Source organism: Lottia gigantea (genome assembly GCF_000327385.1).
Source record: "Lottia gigantea unplaced genomic scaffold LOTGIsca_40, whole genome shotgun sequence".
Classification (NCBI taxonomy): domain Eukaryota; kingdom Metazoa; phylum Mollusca; class Gastropoda; family Lottiidae; genus Lottia; species Lottia gigantea.
In genome coordinates this window covers 598,467-617,670 of record NW_008709380.1, presented here as the reverse complement: position 1 = coordinate 617,670, position 19,204 = coordinate 598,467, and the positions used below count along the sequence as shown (strand labels likewise).

The following is a 19,204-nucleotide window of genomic DNA, read 5'->3' as shown; positions in this document are numbered from 1 at the left end:
TACCATCAATGTTGGGAGAAACTTGTTGTGTACCAAACATATTACAGATGTAGCTATTATACAGCGATAATGGAAGATCACTTAGGGTGCTCAAAACTGGATTGAGTGGTTTGGAAGGTGGTGCAGGTCGTGCAGGTTCTTCAATTTCTTCTCCTTCTGGGAAACCACCAGTCATAAATGGCGGTAGTTCGTGGTATTCATGGTGATGTGGATGTCTGAAATGACCATCATTAGGACGTTCCCATCTCGATCCCCATCCGTCGAAGTCGTCGTTATTATACTGTTGGTAACCATGGTCCATTCTTGGAGGACGGAAATCTTGTGTCTCCCATCGGTCATGTCTTGGTCTCTGTCTATATCTTCGCAAATCCTTTCCAAAACTACAGGAAATAACACTCAATAAAACTAAAACAGCTTTGGTGTTCATGGTGGATAATTTGGAAGCAAATGCACATTTCTGCTTGTTTCAAAGAACATTTAAATACCCATACCGATTGATCGATAAGACGGAGGCGTTGTAACAAGGCCAACTAAGTTTGTGAAACCGAACCTTTCTCAGCTTGAAGATACCCACGTACAACAATATATATTTTGTATTTATTTAGTTTTTATATATAGACAAGTCAAGCCCAAGAAGACGCATAGACAGATGGCCATATATTGACTTAACGGTTTTAACACCGTCAAAATATTAATTAAAATGTTCAAATAAATACACAGATACATTATTCCACATTTTTTTTCTATAATTGTGGTCAAAATCGTGTCGTATTTTTGCATTGTTCTAATTTCTGAATTTCCCTACACATACAGATACATCCGTACTAGAGAACGGTAATATATACCCACGTTTTCATCCTCCTAAGTGGACATACATTGGCAGTACCCATGTCAATCGATCCGTCCAAATTTGCAATCCAATGCTACAGAACATCTATCCTAGACCAAAACTTTTGTATGCATCCCAAATAGGCATACTATGTTCCAAACAGTTCTAATCGTTGCCCCAAATGATATATTTTAACCGAAAATCGTCTTCAGAATGTTTTCAGCTACTGGAAGGCGACTCTTGGGATTATCTTGATATGAAGTTTAATTTATAAATTTATTTGGCATCTTATCATCAGTTTATCATTTCTCCGACAACAGCACATCTTACTCCATCAGATTATATAATGTACATATAATTTTATACATTATAAAAAAATATGCCAGTGATGCAGAAATGATAACTTCCGACTACCAGATTACAGGATATGATGGGTGTTTGGACAATTGAAAAAAATGACACAACAATTTCGTTTCATCTCAATATCTTGTGTAAAACAAATAGGCTTTTAATTTTCAACGTTTCTCTTGGGGCTTTCATCATCCCCGGAATTTCTTAGCCATGAAATATGGATAATATGAGTTAAGTATATCATATTGTCTGGAGGAGGTTTTGGAGTTGATAAAATCCAACAGAGCACTAACATCAGTGTACACAGCGGCACTTCCTGCCACGCCACAACCATCACCATAAGAAACAATTCCATACTGTACATATTGACCATTTACTGGACAGAATAATGGACCACCTGAATCACCCTGAAACAAAGATGCGATAATTGAAGATCACTTCCAAGCGCACAATGAGTCGATTCAGATTCGGACATAAGAGGAGCAAAAGGGGCTCTTTGTATCAAACAATCAAAATATCATTGTCAAAGATTGCGAGGATTGCGTTACATTTGTCCATTTAGTCTTTATAGCTTGTACTATAAAGTTGCTGATCTTCCTTGTGATTCATACCTGACAGCTATCAACACCAGGACCACCAGCACAAATCTGAACAGCTGTATTGGAAGGTAAAGAGGCATTATATGCATCTTTACATTTTAAACCACTGTAAGTTGGTACTGTAACCTCTTGAAGGACGGGTGATGGAGATCCACCAACTAAAATAAATATAGAGTACTTTTATACAAGAATTTTGCGAGTAACTGCTCTGTTCCTGATTTTGGCTTATGAGCGCGGGGTACCACTATGCTATCTAGAGGTTTGCATACTCATTTGATTTCCTCATGAGCATTGATTTGTCAATGTACTTAACCGAGCAACCTTGCCTATTTAGTCCAGTTGCGCATGTGTGTGCGACATTTCAATTTAAAACTAGACCAGGTCAAAACAGAAATTGTTTACTTACATGATGTTGTTCCCCAACCAGCCACAGTACAGTCTGTGTTATCAAGTTTAGAACTATCACCAGCATTGGGTAAACATACCGGTCCAATACAGTCATTGAACGTCAGGGGCTTACTCAGTGTTAACATTGCCATATCATAAACTGTGATAAAATATAAACGTAGAATTCATTAAGAATTCAACATTACTAACTTATATATATTTTAAGGGATAGATTTTAAATAGATAAAAAGTTGCTTGAGATACATCACACCACAAAGGTTCGTTTTTATATTTTGTCGGTACGGTTTTCAAATACAGCTGATATACTACAGATGGTATCTGGTCATATAGAAGTCTGCCTTCAATGTTTATAACATTTTGATCACATACTTCAGTTAACGGATCTGACTGTTCTTTGTTACAAATATTTTTTTCTTCTAGCAACTATTTAGTTTCTATTAAAATCAACACTTGAACGCTTTCGGTCCCCGCATATCTTTTATGAGGAGGTGCATTTTCTTATCCATTTAGAGATAGTAGTTACCTACCGACAGTTCCATCTGGTAGATCTTTATATAGAGGATGAATATCAATCTTCGATACAGGAACCTCTACTTCGTCTGTATCTTTAATATCATAATTATGATCACCAGCATATACTGTTACACCGCTTAGTTTAGTGTTAGCTCTGAAATAGCAATACTTCCATTAGCCATGATTCAATTTCCAAATATGCAATTGATTTACTCATAATGCAACAATAAAGACACGGCACCTAGAGGAATGTAGTTTGTGTCCATGGCTGTCCAACAACTCTATACTCGACTGTCTGTCACGACTGTCTTCAAACATTGAAATAACAATTCCTCACGCAAAATTAGCCGCCACAGAACTGAATGAACCTACTGTAGGCTAATAGAAAATAACTCTTATATCAAACTACCAGTCTTACCCAAAGCAATGTCCAGCAGTAAGTATATGAGTTTCGTCTATAATAGAACCAGCACAGATAGATTGGTCAACTTGTAGTCGTACAACCCATGGATATTCACATTTATCTGTGGGTACCCCTCCCACAATCCTTAATTCATTCATCATTGTCAGGAAGGTTAAAAATCTCGCTGAAGCTTTTAGTCGACCACCAACTCGCACTGCGGGGTTTAGTTTACTTATACCACACTCTTAAATAAAGATGCATCAAAAGTAGTAGCGGACCAATTCAGTAATTATATAAGCATATTTTTTAAGAAACAAACAACAGTAACAGGAGCATTTTTTTTTTGCAAAATGTTTAAAAACTTCTTAAACGTAAAATATTTTACTCGAGAGCAATAAAGATAGAAATAGTTTCTGAAAACCTAATAGATGTAGTTGGTTCGAGTGTTGTAACGGTTGGATTCCTAACAGAATCGGTTACCTTAAGTGGAAATGAAATGAAGGTATTATCTCACCCTATCAAACAAGCGTTTACCTCATTGAGCAAACGCGGTTCCTTACCTTTAGTAGAAGCTGTAGAGGAATCACTGCTGCTAATAGTAGTAGTGGTAGTAGTTGTGCTGGAGGTAGAAGTAGCTGTAGTAGTTAATGTTGCCGTTACACCCCCGGTAGTTGTGTTACCCTCACAACATTGGTTAAACATTAGGTTACTAAAGTAGACTGTACTACATAGACCGGAAGTAGTCATATGTCGTACATAATTACAATGCGAGTTACTCCTTACAGCACTACATGCTGAAAAGTATTAAAATTAAGAACTTACAACGGGAATGACAATCCATCAGCATGTAGGTGAAGACGATATAATGGAATTGAGGGAAATTTTGGTAGGAACCGTTATGAATAACGAATAAGTGGGACGGTCTAGGCTTTTCAGTGATTTGAGACATTTTCTTTCTCTTAATACGTCATTCTGTAGTACTGATCTGTAATAAATGAACATCAAATATGGCAGATCAATTACAGTGGTTCGAAGACCTCTGTCGAATAAAATTTTGTGCGGATTGTATAAATTTAGACGTCCTGTTAGAAACAGAAATGCCTAGCATAGACTGGTACGTAGGTGACTTTTACTACTAATGTTATTTCAGACTATTACTTACAGCTTCTTACAAAATAGTTGACAGAAGATTGGAAGATCCTTTTTGGTGTTGTATTTATTTTAACGATAGCACTGTGAACATTATCTACATTCATAGAAACTTTATTTCTGGATAAGTAATTCTTTAGGACTCGTCTTGTAGTTTCAGCAACGGTGGGTCCTTTCTGATCTCTTCTGGACATGATATCAGTAGCTATCTCCCGGACTTCATCATATAAACTCTTAAATTCTTTGTGGCTCCAGTAGGAAGATAGGATCTTGAATGTTCCTTTCACTGTTTGACTGTATTGATACAACTCGTACGTGCTGTACGCCTCACGCCTGCCTCTACTGTAGTAATAATAGGTATACGGGTACCCATGAAAATAAGGAGCAGAATAAACATCGGCGTACACATTACAGATATAGTTGTTGTACAGGTTGAAGGGCAGTCGGCTTAGAAGTTCCAGTATGGAATTAACAAATTGTGGTGATGCAGGCTGAGGATTTAATACAAACCTTGATTCCACACCGGAGTTTCCTAGTTCTGATCCATGAGCAGCAGAAGTGCCGAGAAAACTAACAAGAAGCACTATCAATGGAGTCATGGTAATAGAGATCATCTAATTCAACATCCAGAAATTGACCTTCTAAATCCCATCATAACACTGCCATAGAGTTCGGATATCACTTGCCAAAATGCTCTTTAACCAAAACCTGTGCGTAAATGACGCACAAAAAGAAAACGAACTTGTAAAAACGCCTAGAACTTCCGCATGGACACGATCAGTTAGAAATGTATTGAAAATGGACATTTTGTGCTAAAAACGAAATAATAGTTAATGATTGGGTTCTATTATATTGTTGTAGGTAATGACTAGTAAGTTATATATATTGTTAAAATGAAAGGACATAGTTTTAACCAGTACAAAACGTGACTTTGACATTGTTTCGGTTGAAACTCAATCACCACACTATTAAATATATACAGGGCATTCATATGATAACTGTCTCACAATTCTTGAACTGTAAAACGTCTTATTTTGAGATGAAAATTAAGCCCTCAAAATGCTCTACATTCATCTCAGGCTATCTGAAATCTACCGAGCCTCAAAAGGCTTTTAAGACACCTCTTATTTTTGCTTCCCCACCCCCTCCCGTTAGGCGTTTTCTAGATGGGCCACTGGTCACAAAAAACTGCGTCGATATGAATATAAACATGAACGCACTTGGATTCACAGCAAATGTGTGCATAGACAAGGTAGGTACTATACCAAGTGTGGACTGAAGGTACGTAGGTGTAGGGTGTGGGGTTATCAACAGAAAATAAGGAGAAGCAAATCTTCCGCATCGTGTCTAGAACCGTACCTAGTTTATTCGCTGATTCTATTTCTACTGTACCGTATCTCGTCTATTCTCACATCCATACAGCAAAACAAAACAACAACAAAACAAGAGGTAAGATTCAGTATCTAGCATTTCTACTGCATTTATAGTCCCACGCTATACAACGCCATTTTGCAGGTGTCGGAGAAGGAGCTGTGACGTAGGAAGTGTGACATCAACATAATGCGAATTAAAATTCCATCATAAGCTTTCCAATCCAGACAAAAGTCAGATCTTCTTTGTTTTAAGGAAGTCTAAATAAAGCCGTCAATGTTACCAATTCTGCTACCATCAGCGCTTGGTCCAGAATCTGTACAGTTGTCGTAAGATTTTAACATCAGACTATACAGAATGTTTAGCAATTTAATCATTGTATCAGTATCACATATTATACAACATGTTAAAATAACACTTATAAATACACAGTAACAATGCATTATAACGGTTTTTTACATAATTTTTAATCCTATGGCAACATTGGCAACAAGATAATTTAACGGTGAAGATACAAGTGTACGATGCAGTGTACATAAATAGGAAAAGAAAAGATGTATTGTCATAGGAAATATAAGGAATGATTGATACATAACAACGAGTATTGCACAGAACATACATATATTGGTTATATCAAATATATTTTACATAAATAATAACCGTATATGCATTTGATCCTAGTGATGTTTACTATGACTCTCTTGATAACAAGAACCAAACTGTCCAAGCTTAACTAAAGCCAGCAGGCCCTAATGTGTATATCAGAAGTCTGTTATTTAAGCATTATTACACTGTTTCATTCTGTCCTTTTTCCATGACTTCATTAAGACGTTGTAAATGTTTATCTTGTGTAGAAGCTGATATAGCAGGATGACTTCTATGATATAACTGTATTAATTGACTATATTCTATACCAGTAAACTGTGGTCCTTTCTCTACTACTGATGACAAAATATCCTACAAATATCAAGTAATATTGAATTCATTTACTTCTAAAATACCCTCTTAGTGTACATGATGTTAGGACGATATGATATGGAGTTTCATATGTTTTTATTTTTTTTGCCATCTTGCCTGAAAATGGCACGAGCTTACTCTTGTTACATTACTTGTTAGATTACTAAAGATATTTATAAATACTTACGTCTGGTGAAAGATATAATTGTTCATAAAAATGTCGAGCTCTATCTAAATCAGCCTCTCTTGTTAAAGTTATATTGGTTAGATTCTGTTGAATAGCTAGGATATTCCTACACCTAAAATATCAACAATATTATATCTTTTAACTTTACAAGATAACCTGTCCAGTTCAGTGAAACTTTTAGATAAGGCAGTGTCTCAACAATATACATACTTACCAAGTGTGGTATATAAAAATGTTTTAATTTTGGTATTTATAATTTAGGATTTTGTCTGAGAGAATTACATATACTTACATTTTCTTGATCCCATTTTCATTAATCTTCTTTAAGAATTGAATACTGTTAATAAGTATAGAAGCTACAAGATATCCTAGACTCTCAAATATATACCTACATAAAATATACAAAATTAGAGTCCAAAAACATCAGATAATTTTGCTGTTAAAAAATTAAATTAAGAAGAAATATCAAATCAGATGGGAATGTTAATAATGGTCTGCATTTGTTTGCAGATGAACCAGGAATCAAATAGCAATTCTACAATGTGATACAGATAGGTGGAGGCAAAGTGTTTCATAAGGGAATAGAAAATATTTAGACTATTGTTTTTGTTTAAATATGAAATAGAGAATACCTACTTGAATTTTTTAGGTTGTAAACTCTGGGCTAATACTTCCTCCATACTAGTAAGATCTTTATTTAATTTTAATACATTAGAATCAGGATCTAAATCATCTATAGGTCCAGCATAGTTAGACTGAAATATTGAATAAATTAAATAAATCTTATAATAATGTTCACTTGAAGACAGCCTAGTTACTGTACTGGCGATTCTGAACTGTGTATCAACAAACATCAAAAACAACAACTTATAATAGACTTATATTGTGTTTATTGTTACTTAAATAAGATGAACTGTTAGTGTCCATGTTTTAAAAGGGAACCAGTGTAAAAATATCTTGCTGAACTATATTTGTTGCTTAGTTCTTTCGTGTTTTAAGTTTGAAGATTCTGATTATGATTCTGAAGAGAAAGAGATGAATCAGGTATAAATATTAATCTAGATAGAAACTTACTTGTTTAGCGACAGGTAATAAATAATAAAAACAATGTACACGAACTTCTAAATGTAACAATAATAAACAAATCTCAGCTAAATCTTGGAAATCTTGAACAAGTTTACTTAATGATCTGAAAAACAATAATAACAAATTTGTATTTTTTGTTTGTTACAAATATCATTATTAATCTTACAAATCAATGTTCTGCTGGTATTAATTATAGGTCTCAGTGAGTTAATATACTTTGTGTGAAAGATTTTTAAGAGGATGATTCTGTCAATAATATATGCAGAAGTTACAGTTGTTTCAAGATGGAATACAATAGATGGAATCGGGGCTGTTGATTTGGCTCTACATACCAGACATGACCGACGGGGAAGCTGAAATCGGACATCAAGTATAGGTTAGCCAAATTACATGTCAGTCAATGTCCTCCAAATGAAAACAGAATGGCATCTCTCTGATGAAATATAAAGCCATCAATCACTGCTTGTCATTACAATTACTTGATGACCAACCCGATAATCTGATAATCCCTTAATTACCTCTTATAAGTGTTTAATTAACCATCCGTTATATGTTCTATTCTCTAATAACAATTGTCTTTGATTTACATTTATAAATTGAAACATAGTTATGTCCCTTAATATAAGCACAATAATTCTGACCTATATTTATCAAAACATTGTTAAATTTTTAAAATGACCCTCTTGAAGTATTTTTTGGAGGTTTCTGAACTACATAAATAAAAGTTTTGATTTTGTTAATATAATCTACTGTAAAAAACGATCTTATATCCAGAAAACTGTAATATTTCACCCCATAACCTCCCTTGAAGTGTGTTTGACCTATATCTAGTAGTTTATTTTTTTCTCTCCTAAATTACCTCCCTTGAAGTTGAAACATTCAGCTGTCAATCAAGTGTAGTTTATAATGGAGTTTATAATGGAACTCAATATCATATTATCGTAGTGGGAGGAGCTACTGGAGTACTGTTTAGCATATTAAAGATGGTAGAATCATGTAATAATAGAAACTTACTGTAATATTTTGTCTTCAACTGGTGGGATGTCCTACAATAGAGAACCAGGATATGAACTCTTGCCAATAGTAATCTTTTTATTGAAACAACCTTTTCAATTTCTGAAGCTTCAAATTAAAACATCTTGAGTATCTTTTAGATAAATATTTAAGACAATTTGCATAATATCATCAAGATCAGAAAACAACCAGAAGCTTCTAAAAATTAACTTGAATGTTACTAGGTGTAAAATAAGATAACTAATTTCAAACAGTACTTACAGTAGAAGAAATACTTTGATCTCCACTAGATTTAGATTTTAATGTTGATACAAATTGTCTTAAACCACCAGCAAACCATTCCTGAAATACATCAACATAGATAACATATAGAAATTATGCTGAAGGATATTGACTATAAAATCTACAGGAAATACCAGTATGGAATAAATATCTAAATAGTTAATTTTGCACCCTTCTCAAAATGTGGGTCTAATTTAATTTGTAAGAGATTTCATTTGGACCACACTGTTTGGTTTCTATTTGACTGTAACCTGAGCACTCTAGTTTGACTATTTAAAGTATACATACCAAACTCTCATGAACATTAGCTACAGTTCTCATTTGAGTTATATCAGTTATAATTTCATTTTGTGGTATGAGATTTTCATCAGAGGATAAATTAGTTATTAATATAACAGCTTCTTTAGAATTCAAAGCTCTCATCTCATCCTCAGAACATACAGTTCTATCTAGCTCTTGACCCTCTCCAGGTTGTAATGTTCTCCAGCCAGGTAAAGATCTACAAATACCGGTACAAACAAAATTAAACTGCAGATCTAGATCAAGTTTATGTTTTTGTTGCTGGTTAATTCACTTACCATCCCTGATCTGATAAGATTCTTCACTAAATTGTGTTCTGAGTAAGTTTTACCCAAAAGCTTTAAAAGTGGTCATTATTATGCGAACCAATTAATAACACTTTCAAAACTATTTTAAATGAACACAGAATTTGATTGGTTGAATATTATATGACCCAGAACAGGAGATGCATAACAATTTGGCCAGATCATGGATGGCAAGTGCAAAAAAAATAAACAAAATAATGTGGTAGAAAACCATACCTCAAGAATCTACTGATATCTTCATCTTTAGCCCACATAGCAGATATCACTCTTTTTTCATCAGATCCATGTTGTACAATATCTATCAAATCAGAAATATCGAAAACATAATATAAATGTAAAAAAAAAAATTTACTTTGAATATTAATAAAAATGAATATATTATTGGCCGTTGGGAGAAAATCATAAATCCTGTTTTATGAACTTTTGTAAAAATTAAATTCACATGCAAATGACCATTGAAATCTAATTCCAACCTTTGACCAACAGAAGGCTTATTGCAATAAATAGTGCACAAATTACCTCTATAAGCTGAATGACATTTATCTCTATAGTCACCTAATACATTACAAATCATATTTAAAAACCTCTCTGAACAATCAGGTAAATCTTGCATTAATTCTCGTAGTTCTTGTATATTTCTCTCTACTGTAACCGTACTCTGTTCATAAACAATTTAATTTAATAATAAAATTTTCTAAAATTAACTTTTTAGATTTAACTGTGATTTTAATTGTCTAGATGATTGATGAATGAATGATTTTGATGTTGCAGAAACACAAATCCTCATCAGGACAGCTAGTTTTAAAACTTGGTAATATCTTAGTATATTAAAAGATGTTAGTTATAATAATAATATGCCAATCCAAGTTTTAATGGGGTATAGGTAGGTCTGAAGTTATTATATGATGTACCTGTAACAATGGTCTTGGCACTCCTAATTCTCTACGATTCTTCTCATCAATAACATGACGTAATGCATCAAAACCTGTTAGAAAAATTATTATATATGTCAGTGAATAAGTCAGATTCCTTGTTCATTTCAGGAAAACAAGCATTGTTGGTACCAATAATCTGATAATTACTGTCAAAATTGCCTCAGAAAAATTAGTGTGGAATGGATTCAGAAACCAAGTCTATCAGCCATGAACATAGCATGATAATACAATAGTTAAATGTGATACAACTACCCTCTATCCCTTATCAGACACACAAAATACAATGTAATATAAGTAAAAGAATTAATCATATTCATTTTGTTTTGTATTTTAGGGACAAACAGCAACATGGGTAATAAATGATGAAAATATATAAATAACCTTGGTATTCTAAACAAAATAATTTATCATGCAAACATTTGCAATTAAAAACTTTTCTCCATAAAACATTTAAAACAATTACAAAATTTTTAATCAAGCAATAAAATCGATCTCCATTTTAAGAAAATGAGAAGAAAACACAATGTAGATACATCAATGGGATCAAAGCTGAATTAATATAAAATCCAATCATGCACAAATGATTTTATAACTTAACACAATGTTAAACAACTTTACAATATTCAATATATAACCATTTATAGACAACTCTTCTGATTACTCCTAACTTCAATACACACTATAGTCAAGTGAAGATCATTTTGCACATTGAGGTCCAATTCAAAAATCATAATAATGAACAGTTCACTTTATTTGTAGGTAGAATAAATAGAAATTGTAACTCAACAACCTAGACTACCTAGACATAAAGTAGATTGTTCGTGTATGTTTTGAATCAAAGCAAAAATAGCTTTGTTCCACAAGAATACTCATTTTGATTTAATTACCATCATGCAGCAACACTATATACTAACTTACTCAAGTAACTTTATAAAATTAAGATTATCTAATAAAGTCTACTATATCTATGTTATCAAGAAAACTTTCTTAAGTAAAGTCTATTCACTAATATTTATCTCTGCAAGGGATACTGTTTTTGCAATGCATATGTCTTAAAGTGTCCATGATTGCATATATTTTGCGCTATGACTATAAGTGGATACATGCATAGATTTACTCCAATGTTCTCTCAAGTCATATCTGGACATGAAGAGTCTTTGTGAGAATTTCATTAAAATTTAAACAATACAATTATTTTTAACAAGTTGGATTTCAACACTTAAAAACATTCAACTTTGAAAATATAAAAATTAAATTGAAATAACCAATTTGACAATAAACTGTTACAATAACTAACCAACCAATCCTAAACTTACATTTATGATCATCATGTTCATCCACTGATCAGCAAACGACACAATTTTGTAATTAGAATTTGTCAAAACGTGTATCATGGTCCACAGGCAGTGGAGTATTTAGGGGAACATGGTGCCCTCTAAAATCCAGAAAGGGATGCCGGGGCGCTCAAATGGTCCCCTGTTAATAAAACAGGTGATATTTGCTTCTAAAAGTCAAGAAACTTGACCACCTTAAGAAGTCACTTATCTTAAATGGTTTTTGATTTAGTAATCTTTTCAAGTTTTCTGAAATTATCTGAACCACAGAATGTTACAAATATGAATCTTTTTACAGATAACATTAACAAATGAGTGTGTGTTCTGAGGCAATTACTGTAAACACCTACCTCGTGTAGCTGCATCTATTGATTTTGATACTCTTTGATGAACCTGGCCTAAAAACGCCTTCTGTAAAAATTCACCAACAAACTCTTGTAGACTGGAAATAATATATGACAGTAGAAATTATGTTCAAGGTACATTGTAGATATTACGTAGATCATATAGGTTGCCATTATATTGATGCCTGTATTCAAAATAATGAAAATGATGAATTACCTGGCAGGACATTCCATAGCTTTTTCTATTTCTTTAATAAATTTTTTCAATGGTTTATAGATGGTAGTTATATTATTAGCTGATGGTTTACAAACAAACTGATGTTTAGACATACCAGCTAATAAACCAGGCTCTCCTAAATATTCAATCTGTAAAATAATTGTTTATATATCATCAATTTAACTTGATAGACACATGATAAATCTAATGACAACTGAAACTGAAAGAGTCTGTTCAATGGAAAATGGTGGCATACTTTGTTTAAGTCATCTGCAAACAGCTGCACACGAGATTTTATAGGCAAAAAGAATATATTTTCATCAATCAAAACCGTGAATCTAATTTAGACTTGGTGGGTTATTCTTTATTCTATATTTAGGTACAAACTTAATCTAATACAAGATTTGTCTACATCTCGACCGGTGAATATAATCTTCTCTCAATGGAAGTGAAAATATCATTAAATATATCAATGTTATATGATTTTGTACTTACTGTATCAAATTGTCTATTATCATCAATATAACTATTAGTACTTAAAGCTTGTAGAGACGCATCAAATCTAAACAGTGATAACTAGAAAATAATATCAACCATTAAATTTTAGAAAAGAATATGGAAGAATATAAAATACCAAATTACATACAAATTACTCTATCATTAGTCTACTGCAGTATTTCCATCATGAAATGATGAATTTTGCCCCATGCTCAGTCAACATCTAATTACATAATAAAAAAAAATATATACAATTACATTACAATAAACTGAATCATATTTCTCTAACTGTAACCTTCCTTACCTTTTTAGGTTTGGGCATCCTTTTCTTACTAAAATAATGTTTAATATCTGTACTAGGCTCATCAAAAGCTGAAGTTGATTGTTGATTGGTTGAAAGAGTATTCTGTACATCTAAATATTCACTCAATAAGACTTGTAGCTAATAATGATAATAAATAGAAGACACAAAATAAAACAGACTAGAAATCATTAATGAGTATTGTACAATAACTAGCATGGTGGTTGTTGGTTGAGATGTTGTATAATAGATTTGCTGAGGTCATGTAGAAGAGTCAGTAGACAGATATCTCATTATGAACTCCATTTCATTTCATTATGCAATTAATGAATTTCCATCTCAGGACCTCACTGTGGTGCACTTAGATCATTATCTGTTAAAATTACACACAGATTATATATGTCATTTTGAAAAATGTTTAAGTAACCTATGGGAAGAATATTTGCCAGATAAGGTGGTAGTTGATATACAAACTATGTTATCTATTCAGTATGTCTACATAGTTAATAATGATTATTTGATATATAAATATAACACCTACCACAGCTTGTATTTTAGACCAGACATCTTTCATATCATACATCAATACAGATCTTATAGGCATACCAGATTGCTGTACAAATAAAATATATATATGAAAGTCTAGGTTAAGCCCAGATCAATGTTTTTGGCAAAAAAAAAATAATTAAACATTTTTTCTAAATAATGACAGCAATATAATTGGCTAAACACATCTCTTTCCATACAGATTTATTGTTGTACTTTTTATATTTAACTTGCCATATACATTTGATTTTGACTTTTAATCAATGGTTTTTGATATTCATGCAGTGGTCTTCAGCATTATTATTGACATCACAGAGTGAAAAATATTAGAATTTGAGATTGTTTCTGGTAGTATTCCCATTTTTATAGCTTTACTATGAGATATTAGAGAAAGGTTAAAATCAAAACTTTCAGTATGCATAAATTGTGCAGTCTAAGCAGTCAAATCAACTTCCTTGCTTAATGCTCAAGTATCAGACTGACTGCAATGGACAGTCATCAGAGTATTATAATGGTAATAAGAAGCTCTCTACTAATTCTTGTTAACCTAAAGCACATCATCCAACATATCTCATCCTCTTTTAATTACTTCAAGACTGTTAAGTTTGCAACCTAAGAAGAACCATCCAACTTAATATATATACCTTATACAAAATTTGGCACAGGCACTAAAAGACATTAAGAACTGGCGGAAAACAAGAATTCATGCAATTGAAAATAAACTTTAAAATAACATATCAAGGAACTTCATGCTTGAACAGAAAGAGAAAATATAAGATGAATAAGGATAACCAAATGAAACAGACACCTAGCCTAATATCTCTATCACAGCCTTGGAGGACTGAATGAAAAGAGAAATTACAACTGATGGCCTACTGACTACTTTTATCAAACTGCCTCAGAATATTGATCTTCAGCCTACTTGGTTGCTAGTTTAAATTAAATCTATTCTTGACCAATATCCCAAAGATTGGTCCATTGTCTTGGAATATTTATGAGAGCTTATGATGCAGTTAATATCAATCTCAACTTTATTTTTAAAAAACTCTACCAGATAATGCAGTATGTCAGACATGCAGATTCTTGAAACAATCTTGTAGTTTTTTCTAAGGAAGTTACATTTATTATGGATTTGACATTAAATCAAACTCAATATTTCCATTAGGTCAAGGGACACATTAAAGGATAACAAATGGACACAATATCATGGATAACAATAACAAGTTGATTAACTATTTGCCCATAAAATGATATTATTATTTACTGATAACTTAATGCCACTCAAAAAATTGAAGCATCACATCATTATTGAAGGCATTAATGGCAACAAAAGCTTTAAACCATCAGGTAGAACAAGTTCACCAACGAAACAAGATTCATGCACATGACAATAGAAACTATATAACCCAATAAACTTGTAGTAATATACCTCAATCTCCACTTTCTCAGTCTAAACGAGGTAATATTCATAATTCAGTCTAATGTATGTACAAATATTACAAATCTATAGCAGAAAATTTTTAAAGGAACTAAGTCTGATGATTCTGAGTTTGTGCTTAGGGTTTCTGTTGCTTTAAATTCAACAATTGAACAAAGAAGTTAAGAATACATTAATGTTTTGACAGAGATATATAGTTGTCTATATATTTGCTATACAATAACCAGCTGACCGAGCTCAATTTCAACTTTTTGTATCATTTTAATATTCAACTACCAGTTAAGTTCTGACCAATGATAATATCATGAAAATGTAAATAACATCCTTGAAGTGAACACTGTGTAAGTTTTCTCAGAGCTTTAATTCCAAAAATTATCACTGTACTGAATTTGTGCTTTTATATATGTGGTAAGGCAAATATCTTGACAACCATATCCTCAAATACAAATATTGTGCTAGAATATACAAATTGTGTGTGCTCTTGTGTATAGGACAAGGGTCAAGATGCCCTGACAGAAAAAATTTAAGCACTATTACTATAAAATGTAAACTAGACCTATTAGTTTGTTCTTGTGAAAGACAAATATTTGAGTGTTTATTTTTTTAAGGCTTCATTTGGCAGGTGAAAAGAAAATGGTCAAAAGCTTGCTGACTGCTAAAGCTTGGCTTGATTTTTTGCTATCCAGTCATAAATTATTTTTCTACACAAAATGTTTCACTATGAAAAATCTCGCTTTGAACAGAGAATGCAATTGGCCACAAAATAACAGATATTGAGAAAGGGTTCAGCAAGTTTTTGGTGTAAGAAAATAACGACAAAAGCAAAATCATTTGAAATACATCAGTTTACTTACACTGATTCTGTTAATATGTTTCAGAATAATTTCATGTAATCTGGCAACACAGCGGAAATGAGAGAAGACATTCTGGAGAAACTCCAGTAAATATCTGGGTTGTGACTGATAGGCTAATGTTTCTCCTTGTTGACAGGCACTGAAACAACATAAAATTGCAATTATGTGAACACACAAAAGGCTCAAATCTTCATCAGTAAGCTGTGAACTTTACAACTGGTTAGAATGCCTGCGTCTGAGATTAAAGTACGTTTGATCGTGGAACGTGGATTTACATTTGTTTAATCACAATACAATTAAATCTATAACTCTTACTTTTCTACAACTTGCTGTGAAGTTTTAGCAACTAAATTCAACAATTCTGGTTCCATTTTAACTTTAATGGCCTGAAAAAAATAAAAACAGTTTTACTTGTTAAAGATTTAAACCTACTTAAAAAGTTACGTCACTTCGATCATTCAATTGGATTAAAACTGCTCATATTATCTGCTGATTTTCATATATCCAAAAGCCGAAGGCCAAAAAATCATGAAATATGACATGACTATAAGTTGTTTATTATAAAGTCAACCATTAGATAAAAAATGATTAGTAAATCAATGTTAAGATGAATTCTCCCATACCTCTATAGCATCAGGAAGACGTTTTAAAACAGATAATGATTCTATCAAAATAGATATAAAATGTGGGAGACTTTCTTCAGGATCAACATTAATATCTTCTGTAACATTACCAGATATAACTATATTCTCATCATGTAGATCAACTGGTAAATCATAACCTATAAATGTAAACAAATATCAATATCTTCTGTAACATCACCAGATATAACTATATTCTCATCATGTAGATCAACTGGTAAATCATAACCTATAAATGTAAACAAATATCAATATCTTCTGTAACATCACCAGATATAACTATGTTCTCATCATGTAGATCAACTGGTAAATCATTACCTGTATTCAGTCTATATTTATCAGGTGTTATAGGTGTAACAGTAGATAATGATGTATGGTCTTTCCGTTGACGTTTATTATTACCATATATCTCTATAGACCTCTCATAGATTTGATGATGTAATTCTTCTATTAATATTTCATGAAGTTTCTACAACAAACCAAATAAATTACCAATCATTTTATAAAAACAGTAAAAATTTCAACTTATCTAATTCAAAACACCACATTTATATAAAATATCATCTTCAATTTCAAATATCACATCTAAACTAAAATGATAAACAAATATTACCTCTTTTCTAGAGACTAATTCCACTTTCAAATCTCTTAATGCTTCAACATCAGATAAAGGACCTTCTAATTTGGCAACTGAAATTAATAAAAAAAAACTTAAGGTGCAAATAGACATAGTACGGTGTACAAAAATATAAGAAGCAAATAAACAAGGTCAACCCATGTTCCAGACACATGTCAAAAGAGATTATCTTGGAATTTTAAATCACACACTAACGACATATTTGAGATCTGGAAGAAACAGGTATCTAAAAGGTAATAAAGATTAAAGAAATCTTACCTGCACCTACTATAATATCAGTAGCATGTAAATAATGTTTACTAGCAACAAATGTATCCATTTTATCAGGTATCTCTCTCATTTGTTCTCTAAAATCAAAATTACCCTTTCGATAAACTAAATTACATGCAACTTCAGAAACCTTCCAAAATTAAAGCTCAATTCAATCTTGTTACAAATTAAGATAATTCAATGATTATTCATTAAAAGAGCAGACTGTTATTCACACGTGGGTTTAAGCATGTGACAAATTTTCTTCAATCAGGACTAAATTTTGGTCAGCTTGAAGTAATAACAGCATTTTTGCCCCCAAAAAGCAAATAATATCAAGTTCATATTTGAATATACCAATAAGAGGACTTACACTTGATCTAACATGGCTAAAACTGTTTTATGTTCTACACCATCTTTCCATAATTTTCGGAGTTCGTCTCGTTTAAAATGTAATAAAGTTTTACAAGACTTTAGATCATCTTTTATTTTTCTCATTTTAATTCTTGACTCTAAAGTAAACAAGGAATAAAGGTAAGAATTTGATTTTTACATCTGACTTGACCAGCGCAATGAGAACGAAGTTCAAGGAAAGCGGCATCAAGAAAAAAATTTATATGTACAGTTTGTAATGCACAAATTATTGATCAAATGATCTAAGCTCATGCTTTTTATGAGAAATTATTCTCATATCACCCTAACACAAGCTACATCTACAACAAAATACTGAATAGAATAAAATAAAACTTTGAATTTACCTACCATGTATACTTTTTGTCATGGAACTAAAAGCTTGTAACACCTTAATTACATCTTGATAATTTCCTAAAGTAAACAATTCATTGTCTTTATAACTAAACTCTCTGAATTATATTGAATTCGTAATATTCATGCATTTAGTAGATGTGTTGTTATCTTCTCTATATCAAGTATATTAACATGCTTGTTGATGACAATAATGCAATCTCTATCCAAGACCATCACAAGTATCTTCAAGAAATATTAATCAAAAAAAGCAAAAAATGTTGTCTAACCTGTCACTAATTCACCAAGTCTCTTTTCACTTTCTTTAAAAGCCTTCTCAATTCTAGTTTTCTCCTTTTCCCTTTGTTCAAAATCAGCACTGAAACAAGAACAGTTTTAATGAAACATTATGAGTATGTGTTTACTCTGGTTTTCTTGTTTTAAATTAATCATGCTATCTATGCAATAACTAGTATTGTTTCAAGAATTTAGCATATTTAAGGCAATTCACCCTCACATGTAAAATGTGTTAAAGATGACAATTATCTAAATACTGCACATATTTACCTAGATGACAGTGTTCTCACAATGGACATCAAAAAACTTGACTGAAAGATAAAGATATCAAACAAACCAATATCAGGATCTGTCAAAATGGTGTTTGAAACAATAAAAGCCAATCAAATTAGAATTAAATTATACATTCAGAGGA

The 19,204-nt window shown here is 32.0% G+C and overlaps 3 protein-coding genes across 3 annotated transcripts; all 3 read right to left on the bottom strand.

Moving 5' to 3' along the window:
- Positions 1 to 1,368: 1,368 nt before the first annotated feature.
- On the bottom strand, positions 1,369 to 2,324 carry LOTGIDRAFT_122304 (hypothetical protein; the record flags this gene model as incomplete). Its single annotated transcript, XM_009060002.1, has 3 exons — positions 1,369 to 1,587; positions 1,792 to 1,937; positions 2,186 to 2,324. Coding segments are annotated over 3 exons (504 nt in total), but the record flags the coding sequence as incomplete, so codon positions are not given.
- A 1,339-nt stretch (positions 2,325 to 3,663) lies between these two features.
- On the bottom strand, positions 3,664 to 4,851 carry LOTGIDRAFT_163487 (hypothetical protein; the record flags this gene model as incomplete). The annotated part of the gene is made up of 2 exons (XM_009060001.1): positions 3,664 to 3,897; positions 4,266 to 4,851. Coding segments are annotated over 2 exons (820 nt in total), but the record flags the coding sequence as incomplete, so codon positions are not given.
- A 1,558-nt stretch (positions 4,852 to 6,409) lies between these two features.
- Positions 6,410 to 19,100, bottom strand: LOTGIDRAFT_122393 (hypothetical protein; the record flags this gene model as incomplete). Its single annotated transcript, XM_009060000.1, has 26 exons — positions 6,410 to 6,580; positions 6,768 to 6,879; positions 7,060 to 7,155; positions 7,404 to 7,522; positions 7,842 to 7,956; positions 8,868 to 8,899; positions 9,120 to 9,209; positions 9,438 to 9,648; positions 9,971 to 10,052; positions 10,274 to 10,412; positions 10,666 to 10,739; positions 12,374 to 12,465; positions 12,585 to 12,733; positions 13,080 to 13,160; positions 13,387 to 13,524; positions 13,925 to 13,976; positions 16,208 to 16,360; positions 16,537 to 16,607; positions 16,845 to 17,002; positions 17,181 to 17,331; positions 17,476 to 17,552; positions 17,758 to 17,846; positions 18,122 to 18,260; positions 18,511 to 18,573; positions 18,783 to 18,871; positions 19,060 to 19,100. Coding segments are annotated over 26 exons (2,784 nt in total), but the record flags the coding sequence as incomplete, so codon positions are not given.
- Positions 19,101 to 19,204: the final 104 nt, after the last annotated feature.